At 41.8% G+C, this 14,845-nt stretch overlaps 1 protein-coding gene across 1 annotated transcript in view; it reads right to left on the bottom strand.

Annotated features, from left to right (window-relative positions):
* The window catches only part of PREP (prolyl endopeptidase), a 110,674-nt gene that overhangs the window by 34,773 nt on the left and 61,056 nt on the right, over positions 1-14,845 (bottom strand). Inside the window, exons 8-10 of the mRNA XM_079149042.1 lie at positions 13,243-13,434; positions 8,566-8,763; positions 3,265-3,368 (exon numbers count right to left, since the gene is read on the bottom strand). Of these exons, the coding sequence (XP_079005168.1) occupies positions 3,265-3,368; positions 8,566-8,763; positions 13,243-13,434 (494 nt within the window). The remainder of the gene's footprint in view (positions 1-3,264; positions 3,369-8,565; positions 8,764-13,242; positions 13,435-14,845) is intronic.

The following is a 14,845-nucleotide window of genomic DNA, read 5'->3' as shown; positions in this document are numbered from 1 at the left end:
CTCAGCCCTGCCCAATTCCATCCAGGAAGGAGTCCTCCTTGACTCTGGCAGTATGTCTCTGTGCCCTTCCCTTGACCACGGTGACAACGTCAGGTGGGCTGTCTTTTCAGATACGCATGTTTCACTTCTCCAGTCTATCGATTTTCCAGAGGGGACACCAGTATCTGGTAGGTCTTTGAATTCCAACAGTCCCTGGCATTGTATCTGTTATAAACACTGTGTTTACTGATAGACTAAATTTAACTACCATTTCCCCATTACTTTACTTTGCTTAAAAAATGAAACTTATTATAGACAGTTTTCATATAAACTTACTTGAATCTGTTTTAAAAAGTATCACTGAACTGTTTTATAAATGTAATTTCTAATGTTCAGTATCTCAACTTCTTTTTAGAAGACACAGGTAAAGAGGTTCTAGTTAATACAATATGCTTGTGTCATTCACAGTAAAAAGCAGGGAAAAGAAAACATGAATCCATTGCAAATTTGATAAACCCGTCTGAAAGTTAATTCTTTAAAAAAATTTTTTAAGTTTGCTCTTTTTAGATATACATGACAGTAGAGTGTATTTTGACATATTATACATATTTGGAGTATAACTTATTCTAATTAGGATCCCATTCTTGTGGTTGTACCTAATGTGGAGTTTTGCTGGTGGTATATTCATATATGAACACAGGAAAGTTATGAAACTCAATTCTTATATGGTAAGAGAAACAGTTTTTCCTAGAACTGCTTTTCAATATTTTATTTTGAATACAGATCAATTTTCTACCCATACTTATAATTAGGAATGAATAAAGGATATATAGACAGAAGTTTTACTCTATGTCTATCAGAAAACTATGTGACACCAGATCCTTCACCTTCTGAGTTAAAATGTACAGGGTCTTAAGGAAATGCAGACCCCACAAGGAACAGGGCCCCCTTGTGGCTTATTTAGGCACATTTCTTGGACCTTTCCATTTCTATTGCCTTAGCTTATTTATTTTGCCAGCTGCACCTCTAGGTAGGCAGTACTATTAAAAGATGTGCATGGTTATTACCCTCATTAATTAATGTCCACCAACGATGCAGACTAATCTGTACTGCAGCATCTGCTCAATATGAGAATATACCTCAGAGAAGGGAAAAAGAAATGCCAATCCCAGTGGATAATCTTTTTAAATAAAAAATGGAATAAATATAAACCTCAGACTCAAGTGGAATAAAAAATGCCAATACCCTAAAGTAACTGCAAAGATAGAGTCTCTTTTTTCCAAAATCCTGTGGTTTTGTCTCTGTATCAGGAAGATGCTTCTGTTCACTTACGAATCCTTCTCCAGAGCCCTCACTGAGAAGAGAGAGTTAAATTCCTGTGAGAAGAGGACTCCGTGGCACCTGCCATGAATCCAGGCATCCCTCCCTCCCTGAACTCCAAAGTCAGTTGTACACCTGGGCAGACTGTTTGTTGGAAAGTGGGAAAGAGAACAGGGACTTTCTGTATGGAACTTAGGGAGCTCAAATCTAGGGAAGCTGAGCCTATTCTTGAGAGCAGAAGAGGGAACACCTGCGGGGTGCTCCCTGGATGTCCAGGGCCGTAGTGACAGAAGAGGTACATCTATTCTCAATGGGGATGCCCAGGCAAGGACTAGAACAAGGCCCTGACCAGACCAAAGATCTGATAGGATAAATTTCTACACATAGAATAAAGGGACAGCAGTAAAAAATGAGATCCTAAAAGTGAACAGATTCATAAAGTGTAAGTGAACTGACGAGCCATGGTAGACCCTAAAAGAAATCCTCCAGGCAATGGCTCAGACCCTAAAAGAAATCCTCCAGGCAATCGCTCACCTTGAAAATGAAACTAATCAGCAGTAAGCAAAATTGATACAGAAAACTGTTAAGTCTGCTACTTCTTATTTCTATTGAGCCAAATAGATGGTATTCAGTGTGCCAGACCCTTAATATACAAATGAATCCTGAAAACTAGGTAAATATCTCTATTTTACTGTTGGAAAAACATTGTGGCACAAGGTTACATGACATGCCTAATGTTACCCGAGGAGTACATGGCAGATCTCAGGCATGCCAGGCAGGGCTTCTTAACAAAATCCCAGTGTTTCTGATTTTAAACACGATTTACACAGATGAAGACCCAGCAAAATTTTTCTTAAAGGGCCAGGCATACTAAATAATTTAGGCATTGTGGGCCATGAGGTCTGTGTTGCAGCCACTCTGTAGAATGGCTGAAGTGGCAATGGAAAGCATGTTGGAGGGCACAGCTGCTCTCCTATAAAACAGGCGGCCAGTTTGCCAACTCCCAACCCAGAACAGGGGACGGTACACAACAGTCCTGATCCAAATCCAGCCTTCCACCTATTTTTGTAAAAGTTCTATTTATTACCTAGATCTAGTCCATCCACTGAACTATTTCTGGAGAACTGAAGGATAATTTGCCAAACAATAATGTTCTAGTTTCATGAAAGCATCCTTGGGAACATTCAAGATGCTTAATCCAAGATCTGTTTCCATCTTCCTTCACAAACAACATTCTGACTCCTAATCTGTGGTCTGCGTGGTCCAGCCCTCCAGCAGGCAGAGCACTGAGAAACACCTGTGCACTATTGGTGACTTCTCACTGCTAAGGAACAGAGATGTTCTTCATCATAAACCAGACAGTGACTCAGTTTCTGGAAAACTCAGTACCCTTGAGGAACTAAAAGAAATGAAGAAAAGATTCTTAACTTGAAAAGATGTTGATTGGAGAAGGACTTGTGGCAACACAACAACTAACTAGTTAATTTAACCACTTAAATATGTTACTGAGTGCCTACTCTGTGCCAGGCAGAAATCTGCATGAACTTCAGACTGAAAATACTGACTTGCAGCACCTGAGTGAACACTTTACATAGAGCGAATCTTTGAAAGACCTGGGCTAGAACACTAACCATTCTCAAGTAAGCAGAGAGACGCAGACAAACGGTGTTGCTTTGATAGCTACTGCAATAAGAGCCCTGAGACAAAGAACTTTGGCTTCCTGTCAAAAATAGCAGCCGCAGGAGCAGAACCCATAAGCTATGAGAGGGTAGGGACTGCGCCAGGCTCACTGCTGAGTCTTCAGCATCTGGCTCAATGCCCGGAAACAGCAGGGGCTCCAAAGATATTTGTCGTCTATATTACTATGGATTGCCTCTGTGGCTTTTAACAAGGTGGAGTGGGAATAGCCCAGCCCCAGAGTCAGATGTCCCCACTCTCACGGTAAAAAGATCAGAGGCTCCATACCTGGATTGTCTGGTAATCAGACGCGTCGATTCCTTTTACAGTCACCTCTCGGAAAACTCTGGGCTCCAGTTCCTCTTTGGTAAGATCACAGTGATAAATGATACCTGGAAGGAGAAGTCCTAGATTAGTCCACAAGACTCACCGACAGATGCAAGGGCAATGAGGACCACAAAGCACAACCCTATGCCAGGCGAGGCAAGACAGGAAAAGACTCAGGGTCCTAGTCAATCACTATTGAAACAGAAGGGTCCCTGCCCCAGGAGGGCTGAGAACAGAACCGGCGCGAGGGATGACCTGTGAGAGTTCATCTTCCTTCTCACCTTCTCTTCTATAACACTACCCTGAGCATATACCCAGAAGATTCCAATGCATTCTGTGAAACAAAGAAAGGGTAAACACCTAATTGGAAACTTGACAGATTTTCACCAAGCAGGTCACTTAAGAGTGCAAGACAAAGAAAACAGAAAACTTCACGTGGGGCCTTCTGCCCAAAAGACAATTGACAGAAAACTCCAACGACCTGCCCAATCAGGGGTCTCTATGTGCATCCCCCGAGGTTCCTACTATGTGCCACCTAGTTATCCTGCGACACACATGTGGCCAGCAATCAGGGGCTGATGGTGATCAGTAGTCACTTTAGAATGGCTTTTTTAATTTTGATGATCCCAGTAGCAACATAAAATGATTAATATATACCGAGAATTCTAGCTTATTTAACCACTAATTAAAATTCCATTTCCTGAATTCAGTGCTACTCTCTAACATTTAAGAACTAAATCAAAGAAACAATAAGTAAGACGAGTCATTAATGTCTGCAAACAATGGCACTGCTGTGGTTTAGGAAACAGAATTAGAGTGGCTGGTGTGAAAACAGTACTTTCCCACATAATGCTTTAAACATATGCTGCCAAGCACATGAAAAATTGATTTTGTGATCCCAGTACTCGCTGGAAAACTGGAAACGTAACAGTACTCCCACGGGGCACATTTAAATTGACTGATCATGCATTAAAATGGCGACACACTCTTTCTCTAACTCCTCTGTGTCCGTACTTCACTAACAGTTAAGAAACAATACTCTGCCCTCCACTGGCAAGGAGTAATACATTTAGATTCATCAACAGCATGACAGCTAGTCTGTATCAATGTTATTTCAATTCTCCTGCTTACCAACTATTCTAAGGTTACTAAAATTGGATGTCTGGTTAACATTGACATTAAGAAGACACGACTGAAGTATTGACTTTCTTAGTTGAAGTCATATTTGGATCATGTCATTTGCAGGAAAATGGATGGAACTTGGGACCATTACGTTAAGTGGAATTAGCCAAACTCACACAGTCGAGGAGGGTATGTTTTCCCTTATATGTGGAAGCTAGAGAGGAAAAAGGAAAAGAAAGGTGGTGGTGGGGGTAATCTCATAAAAATTGAAGGAAGATCAGTATAGTAGAGGAGGCTGGGGGCAGGAGGAGAAGGAAAGGGGAAATACTGGGGAATGATACTGGCTAAATTATATGGTTATATTGTGTGTATATGCAAATATGTAACAACAAATCCTACTCTTACATACAATTATAATGTACCAATAAAATACCTGAATATCTGTTAAGAATATATCTTCACACCTCCAACTACGCTCCGTGCACTCATGCCAATTAACTACATACGCTGAATGCTGTTCTTGACTGTATGAATGTAATCCCAAGAGCAAAAGGCTTTCTTCAGACAGCTCTCTTTAAGAGCTTTTTGATCAGTACCTGGGACCCACCACAAACACAAAAAGCATCTAAATCCTTGAAAGAAAGTCCCCAAACAAAAAGACAGTGCAGGTCACACATTTGCCATCTGAGCACCTGACCCAGTTGTGACCTCATCACAATCTGTAGTTCAGAAAACGAATTTAGGAGCCAGAATTCTCAGCTCAGTGACTTCAGACAAGTCACCCAAAAACTAGAATGCAAATTCCCTAGTGAAGGACAAGGAGTAGGAGATAGCATTCAACATGCCTGTTTAATAAAGAAAGGTTGAGACATCAACTCCAATAGGTGCAGGAAATAAATAATGGGGGCTGGTCACTATTCAGAGAAAGGGTGTCAAATACCCCATTTCTGTTCTGTGCAAGAGTATGCAATGGGTCCTGGAGGGAAATGGGATTAAACCTGAAGGGACCAATCCTTCAACACATTTTATTAAAGCTTTCTATGTATCAGTCCGTCTGGATTAGCCCAGGCTAGCCCACTGCACATTCACATGTAACTGATACACTGTGACATGCTGATGCTTGTGTCCTATCTGATTCCACTCCATGGGGGAAAGAACGAGGAAGACAAAAGCTTGAAGAAAACATTGTAGAATCCTGAAAAAGAGAACCAGTTAGATGCTCTCTGGGAAATAATGTCAAAGTTTAAGGGTGAAAGAGAAAACTGGATTATAGAAGTTCCTTAAAGCAGAGTCATCTCTGGACTTGAGAGGATTCTGGATGAAAACAGTGCTTGGACCAGGCCGTTCTGGCAGTGGGACAGAAGCAGGTAGATCAGCTGGCCTGCCCCTAGTGTAATCTGAAATCATTTAAGGAGGGAGGCACCCTAGGGGAAGCACACAGGAACTGGGGGTGGGGGTCTGAAAGCTGCTATGTGAAGGGAAGGCAAGGGAACCCTGTAGACACCAGTTTATTCGATTGTAAGTTGGGTTTAATGCTATTAAAAGAAAAAGAACAAAATTAAGTCTTCTAAAAAGTTTCTGTCTTTTCCAAACAGCCTGTGAAGGCTGTTTAGATTTCATCCCTGCCTCCCAGAGCCACGCCTGTGGCACTGCTGTCCTGGATTATTAAAAGAGGCACATCTGTCTGGAGCTGACCTTAGGCAACCCCCAAGGTTCCACAAGCACAGAACTAATCAGTTCAACCGCTAAGAGGTTTGAGCCACAGAGAATCAGTGCATCATGCTACAAATTGCCCTGGCTGCCTGTTTTTTCCCAAGTGTGACTTAAGGTGCAAAAGTCACAAATGGCTTTGGCTCAAGATGCGTCTTCGCCATCTACCTCCCTGGGAAACAAGATCAGCTGGCATGCACCTGCCAGATGTACCTCATGTCCACAGCGGGAAGCTGGGACTACACTTATTTGTGACCCTGAGGCTTTATCTATAATTTCAAGACTCTGCGGTTGACTGTAGTGAACGGCTAATCTTCAGAGGGCAGCGCCTGGCAGCTTTAGAGTGGACCTGTGTGCCTAATGCATAGATACACACACACACTGACAATTCTTGTTTTTCTGAGATGGAGTTGAATTATCTGATTTTTTGCATTTCACCTTAGAAGGTCTGAGTCTGGAAGCCAATCCTCTGGTTTTAAGTAACAAATTGCATTTAAATAGAAAAAAGAGAGAAAGATAGAGGCAAAGTGACTAAGAGATAAGGAGACAAAGCATTACAATAACAAATTAAGGCTTTTTCAGAAGCTGCCTGGTGGCAGAGAACCAGGAACATACTTCTCTTTCCAAACTTCACAGCCACAGTCATGGATAATATTTCATTGCTTGGCACAGAACCACAATGAGCCCTTTCTTCCCCTCGGTTATGATGAGCTTGTCCCTGAAATAAAAGGCCACGTGGGGTCACTGAAGGAGTCTTACAGGCCTTTGGGGATGCTGGCCTTTACTAACAGCAGGTGAGTCACCCTCCTCTGCTCTCTTCTTTGTTCTTTATTCATTTAAACTGTTCAAGATATGAGATTTTCCAAAGTAAAATTTTGGAAACTAATATGAATTCGAGGAGATAAATGTGGACCCTGCAGCAGAGGGGTGAGAGAGCATTTGGAGAAAATGGATTTTTCGTCTGCTCTCTGGCTGCTGCTGCACTCCAGGCTCCAGGGGGAAGAAGGAAGAGGGGGTCAGGGACACAGCCTGAGAAGGACTCCTAGCGTTGGGCATGGTTTCTACATTCCAAGGACTCTCTTCCCAGTCCCTCTCCATCTTCTGACAGGTGTTTGGGAAAGTAAAGCCTGCTAGGTATCCTCTCAGACCTACTTACAGAACATCATTCTCTTGGTTTTAATAACCCTGACAGCAACCTGTCACCATGATAAGATTTCTTATCCACTGCCAGCTCTGTGACTCAGAGGCTCAAAAGAAAAGCAGAAGAGACGTTACTGTGATCTGGCCAAATCCCAGAGGAGGACGGATCTAGCACCTGCCGAACTCTCCCCTACAACCGCCTTATTCTTTAATGAACCAACAACCGCAACAAAATCGGGTGGGACAAAAAGTGCTGGAGGAGCTTGACAAATGAACAAGGAAAGTGCAGATATTTTTCAGCCAGACTACTTTTAAGACAGGGTCTGCCTGGTCAATTGCAAATTGCCAACTGAGCCAGACTCCTGGGACAAACCACAGAATGTGTACCGATACGACGCTACACGAACAGGACTGTATGGTGGAGTGGCAGAGAAAAACCCAAAACAAAGCAAAATAAATGTGGCCAAATTTTTTAAAAAAAGTTGAAAAAAAAAATCATTTTAGCCAGGTGTGGTGGTGCAGACCTCTAATTCCAGCTATTCAGGAGGGTGAGGCAACGAGGATCATGATTTGGAGGCCAGTCTGGGCAACTTAGTGAGACTTTGGTCAAAATAAAAAATCTTACAAGTATTCTTCCTTTCCTACTAGAACCAAGATAATACACTTTTTCTTCCCCCAGGAAGGTGAAGACTAGAATTATATTTTAATTTAGGTTACCAATAGCCAGATTTATTTATTCTAGAAAACATTTTTTAATGTCAGGGGTGGCTATAGATTTTATGTTTTCTGTTTTGTTTTGTTCTTCTTTGTTTTTATTATCTGTACCCTGTCCATATCAACTGTATAGACCAAAGGCTGAACTGAGGGTGATATGTGTTAGCACTGATTTTTTAAAAAATAAGTTTTAGTTGTAGATGGACACAATCTCTCTTATTTTTTATGTGGTGTTGAGGATCGAACCCAGTGCCCCGCATGTGCCAGGCAAGCGCTCTACCACTGAGTCCCAGCCGTGTGTGGGCACTAATTTTTTAATCAACTTAGAACAATAGTTGTTCCTGTCCCCAGAAAAACAGAGACTCAGAATATAGGACCAGTGAGGATACAGTCTTAGGTGTTCACATTTCCCTTTGTTCCAAGTACCTGTTTTAGTCTTTTTTTTCCCATTATATAATTTTGGCTACAGTGCAGCATGTGTGTTTTACAATAACACAGCATTGTATTTCCATCTGCCCAGAGAAATACCTGTCTTATTTTTTCAAGTGAAAACAGTGGTGGTGAAGAGACCCTCACCTGGAGATAAGAAGGAAGTGAACTGGTAGAAGATCTCAGTGTCCTTCTTCTGCCCACTGTACCCCACGATACTGCCGACCTCGAGCGGGAAGGTCTTGAGGAGAGCACCGGTGGTCAGGTCCTGCAGCTGCAGAATGTTCTTCACATCATGGAGGTAGCACAGGACCAGAAAGTTGGACCTGACACAAGCTACCCATTCTGAAGAGACAAAGAGAGAGGAGACAAATCTAATGACATTTGAAAACAAGCGAAAGACCTATTCATTAATTGAACAGCAGTTCTAGAGCTCTCCATTGTGCTACTGAAGCAAAGAGACACACAAGAGTCATTTTATAATTGGTTGCAGTCATTCATCTAGTTTCGGCACATTCCTCTCATAAGTGATGGCAGCTGTTATGTTCAAAGGAAATGAAACTTTCTCCACTTGGATCAGGGGCTTGGGATGATCTTGGTAACATGTGGGTCACAAACAACCCGGGTGCTATGATTTGCATAAATGTCCCCCAATGCTCACAGTTGAAGGTTTGGTCCCTAGTCTGTGATGCTATTAGGAGGTGGTGGAATTTGAGGGGGGGCCTAATGATAGGAACTCAGGTCCTTGGGAGTGTCCCCTTGAAGGAGATATTGCACTGGCTGCCCCTCTTCTCTCTTTTTGCTTTCTGGCTGCCATGAAGTGAGCAACTTCCTCTCCAAGAGCTCCCACCATGATGTGCTGCTTCACCACAGCAAAAGGGGCAAATGGCCATGGACTGAAGCCTACTAAACTATTAGCCAACACCCCCCCCCTTCATCCTTATAAGCTGATTCTCTCAGGTATTTTGTCACAGTGATAAGCTGACTCACACACCTGCCTACATATTTTGTACCCGACATCAAGCTGTGGGGTGGGGGAGAAAGAGGATAAAACAAATCGAGTCATGTCTGCAAGGGTTGATGATTTGACAAGAATGTATAAAGTTCTTGGTATATATGTAAGGTCCTAGAGTGGTAAGTAGGAAGATGAGGTCATTTCTGTTCTTGAGATACAGACATAAAAATACAAGTAGTAAAATGTAGACAAAATTAAGTGTTTAGTTGATGGAGGACCCCAAATAAGTAAGTCCTAAAGCAGGGATGACTTCTGTCTTAAGTACAGGGGTGTAGACATAGGGGAGAGTCAGAGGGGTTAACAGGGAAAGGGTACCTTTAGGGGACAAGGTGATGGGAATACAGGAGATTCAAGGAAAGAAGGCCAGAGTGAAAAGGAAAGAACGATGAGTGAATGAATGGACAGGTGGGAGGATAGAAGGAAGACGAGTAAGCTGTTCACTTCAGTGGTGGGTGGTGACGCTGGTGGAGGTGTGATGAGGCATCTGGACAGCAGACACAGGGGAAGCCACTGAGTAGAATGGCAACATAAGTAAAGACAATAGTAATAAAGGATGTAAGTGTCTTTTTAAAAAGTTTATTTATTGTATTTTTTTTATTAGTTTGTTCTTGAGACTTGGTCTTCCTATGTTGCCAAGGTTGGTCTTTTATTTTTTTTTTCTAAAACAAAACAAAACAAAACAAAAAAAACCAAAAAACCAAAAAAACAACAGTATTCAGGGGCATTCTACCACTGAGTTACACCCCCAGTCCTTTTTATGTTCAGACAAGTTTCACTGAGTTGCTGAGGTTGGCTTCAAACTTGTGATCCTTCTGTCTCAGCCTGAAGAGTTGCTGAGATTATAAGTATGCACCATGATGCTCTTCTACAAGGATGAAATATCTGACAGCTGAATGCAGAATGGGAATCTACAGAAAGATGTAGAGGAGTATGAACATACTGCAATAAGCCAGGGAGAACTCTGGGGCTAAAGCCTTCACAGGGAAGAACAGAACTGAAAGGCACTAACTTCCCAAGAAGAATCACCAGGACTTGCCGACATTAGGGCTCTGGAGAGTGAGGCCAAGAAATGACTTTTCCTCAACTCCGAGGATGGCGATGTGCAGTGACAGTGCTTAGTGGACAGTGCTCCTGGGATGGGAGTCATCAGTGAGGGGATGAGAAAAGGGGAAAGTGGAACGTCAGGCAGAGAGGTCGGCCTGGGGTAGGGCAGGCCACCCAGGCGGAGGGATGCTGTCACAGGTGAAGTGGGGCTAGGGCTGCAGCGAGCAGTTCAAACATGTTGAGAAGCCTTTCTCAGGTTTCATGGTGGGCTTCTTGACCCTGTTTGCTTTCACAATGCAAGAAATACTTACAATGTTATCATTTACCCACATGAACATCAAAACATTGCCCAGAGGGAACTCTGAACTCACCAGGGGTCTTAATCTTAGGTTGCTTGGAGAAGGCAAACTTCCTCAAGTGAGGATACAAAGCAGTCTCACAACCTGATTCGCTCATTCTCTAACAGGGCTTTCTTTTTAAGAGCACCTGAATCAAGTAATACATTTCATGAGGCTTAATGTTTTAAAGAGAGAAAAGTATGGGAAAAAACTGAAGTAACTCATAACTGTCCAAGAAAAGTCAATCTGAGTTAACTATGAGTACCTGGAGAAGCAGACAAAGTGAATAAGAAAAGGACAAGGAGATTTGTAGACTGTCATTAATAAAAGCTCTGACTTTATAGCTGTACTTTATGACTCATCTCTAGTTTTTATTCTCGGTAGGGCGTTCTGTGCTAATGATATATAGCAAATTCAACTGTGCTTCTCTTTCAGTTGATGAGTTCTAGTGAATATTGAAGATTTCCCCTTTCCGGTCTAAAGAACTTATAACCTTTCAGAAGGAAGGTTAAAAAAAAAAATCACTACCCTCAAATCTCTAAGCATTAATTTGCATTTCGTTAGATCTACGAATGAGATAGAATGTCAACTTAAGGTACTTAAATCCCCTCTTTAGGCTTTAGGTGGCAGGAATTCAGATGCCTTAGGAAATATTTACAACATCCGTGATGGCTGTCTCTACAAGAATCACTATTATTCCAACCGGGTCTGCACCTACAAAACACCAGGACACTTACATGGAAACTTACATCATCCTAGTCTCATTTGACTCCACCAACGCATGCGTCAACCCATCTGGAGCAGAGTGCAAGTCTGGCACTCAGTGAGCTCTTGCTACAGGCTGGCTGTGGCTACCCTTAGGGGAATATTCCTGCCTCAGTGTGGAAAAGCCATCATACTCTCAGAGTGACTCTTCAAAACCTATTCCATGACTTGTGGGATCCTCATCCAAATACAAAAACAGGTGAGAGAGTGAAGGAAGTTTTCAGGAGATAGATTAGACAACTTGCTTAGAAAGAGCACTTGCCATGTGTCTCCCTTCCCACTGGGGAAAGGGTGGCAGGGTTATTCTCCCTTCTATGGACCCTAGCCTGAGAGAGACAAAGTACTGGCGCCGCACTGAAACCTGAGAAATGATGGGGACAGGAACCGACAGAAGGACTGGCTAACAATAGAAGAGCCTGGGATGGACTGCAGTTGGGGCTGCACGCATGGACTCTGCAGGAACCAGCAGGCAGGGGGTTGTCTTGGGTCCTGTCTAATAGAACTGGCTGCAGATCTCAGTGCAAGAGGGTGGGGGTGAAGTCAGATGCCCAGGGCTGAGGAGAAGTTCAGGCACACCAGTGCTTCCTCCAGAACCAGAACTGCAGAACCAAGGGCCCAGCAGGAAATGCCCACAGGAACCATGGCCCTGAGAGTCAGCTGTAATCCCCTGCAGTTTACTCCAAGCAATGGCAGGACTAAACACCTGCCAGGCACAGAGAACACATCACCTTCAGTCAGTGAGAAAGAGTTCCTTGTGAGTCCAGGACACGAACCTAGACTTGCCTGACTCCAACACTCTGCTTTAGTTCACCGAAGCACACATGGCAGACTGCTTGTTCTGACGTAGAGCCCTCTGCAGACTGGGTGTGTTTTCTCCCATTGATACATCACATACCTTTGCGTGTTGGAATGGTGCTCTTATTCTCATTTAACCCACCAGCAGAAGTTTACCTCCAACAATTAAGCTGTGTTAGCCTAAGGGTACTTAACTCTTCTTTGTATTTTTTAAAAAAGTTCCCAAGTTAGTGAATCTTCTAATCAAATTATGCTTTCATGCAATAAATAACTTATAAAACAGCATATCGCTTTTGGAAAAATCAGAGAAAATGAATAAAAGGGAACTGAAAGGCACTATGGGACACGACTGATACAGAAGGGAGGTTCTCAAGAGGTTAAGTGGTTTGGTACACAAAACAATGACTATAATGGTTTTCCATTAAATCTGACAATAGTCTATTTTCTTTTGTAATAAGAGGGCTGCAAACACACCTGCAGATCAACAATGGGTGTAATGCAAATAGTGGAAGATTATTCAAAAGCTTAAAGCCAAGGGTTGTGAACCTGAATAGTTCAAAAAATTAAATATTGGTGATTATCATCAGACAATAAGAAAACAAAGAGAACTGCCATTTACAAAAACAAGCAACACTTTTAATAGTCTGAATTCATACCTTCATGATTTTTACTCTGCATTTTCAAGATCTTATAGTAAGCTACAAGGATGTCACACAGCAAAGACTTGCATGCATTATTCAGATACTTTGTTCCTGATTAGAGGTCAGAGGTTCTTTACCCTTGTAACCAGTTACCAGGAGATGGACCAACCTGTTGGTGTTCTCACCAAAAACAAAAGCATGATTTTCAAGTGATCTGTGATCTTACCTAAGACATCTTTCTCATGCTCGGGAACAAGCACTTTCCACTTAGACTCGTCAGGATCCGTGAAATCAATGTTGATCAGGCGATAGTTGGGAGAATGGCGATTCGTCTTGAACGTGAACACTGTCCCCTCATTGGTGACGTAGTCATATTCTCCTTCAAAGTTGTCGATCAGTTTAACCCACTTCAGGATTCCTGGTGGGAGACAAAACCGCTCCAATGTCAAACAATGGTGTAGGTTTGTACAGAGGGAGGGGAGTGAGGATGTTTTCTATCTTCAGAACACAAGACACAGATGGTATTTGGAAGCTCTAAGGTATGAGAAAGAGGAATGGAGCCCCTGAAAAAGCTGGTGGTGAGGTGGAGGAAGCACCTCCCCCACCCCAGTCCACTGGGAAGACATCCATATCAAAATGTATCTGACATAAATGATCAGAGAATATCTCAAAAACTTTAAACGAGAGAGCTCTGTGACTTCTAAATGACTGAAAGGCCATAACAGTCACCTCCTTTCAATTTCACAGTGAACTTGCAACTTAAACTTGGATAATTCACTTCTATTCCTTCTATCTTTCTTGAGTACTTTACATGCATTATCTCATTCATGTCCACAGCATACCTTTATACAATATGTTGTTTAATCAAACTTGTTAGGGAAAATATAATTACACTAGAGAAAGAGAATTCTGTGGTCAGACCTATTTTAATGAAAACCCCAGCTTTTGGGTTGGGACTGTAGCTCAGTTGTGGAGTGCTTGGTTAGCACTCACAAGGCCCTACATCCAATCCCCAGAATCACTAAACAACGACAATGACCCAGCTCTCCTAATATTCAGTTGTGTCTTTGAGCCATCTCTTTATCCCCTGCTGACTCATTTTTCTCAACTGTCAACTAGAAATACTAATGGAATGTGAAAATTATAACAATGACTACTACAACCTACCCATAGTAAAAATGCTACAAAGATTATTTCTAAGTAAGTGATTGGAACTGAGACTAAGAAAGACCAGTAGTTAAAAAAAAAAAAAAAAAAAAAAAAAAAAACAACAAAAAACTATAGCTTTTCTATATCCTAGCAATAATCAATTAGAAAGTGGGGCAGGGGTGGCTCATTTACAATAGAAGCAAACATAAAATACCTAGGAATGCATCTAACATGAAATATGAAGTCTATATGAAAAACATCTCTAAAATTTTTCTAAGAAAACTTAAAAATAAACAAAAACCTTATAACTGGAAATGTATACCATATTTCTAAATGGGAAGACCCAACATTTCAAAGTTGCATATAGTTTCAGAGGAAATGTATAAATTTAACATAATTCCAATCAAAATCCAAATGAGATTTATGGAGAATTTGACAACATCATTCTAAAATTCTTCTGGTTGAAAGTCAATACATTTCTGTTCATAAAAAGAGGAAACTCTTCTACCCTGATGCTCTAACCAAGTCCTTCACGTCTAAGAGGAAACCATCATCCTGAATTTTGGGAAATTTCTCACTTTTCCTTATACTTCTTCTGTGTTCATCTGTATCTATAAACACTACAGCTTAGTTTTGTCTCATTTGTGAACTTTATATAAAATGAAATCGTAATACATATT

Source organism: Sciurus vulgaris (genome assembly GCF_902686455.1).
Source record: "Sciurus vulgaris genome assembly, chromosome: 7".
Taxonomy (NCBI): domain Eukaryota; kingdom Metazoa; phylum Chordata; class Mammalia; order Rodentia; family Sciuridae; genus Sciurus; species Sciurus vulgaris.
This window is presented reverse-complemented; position numbering and strand designations above follow the sequence as displayed.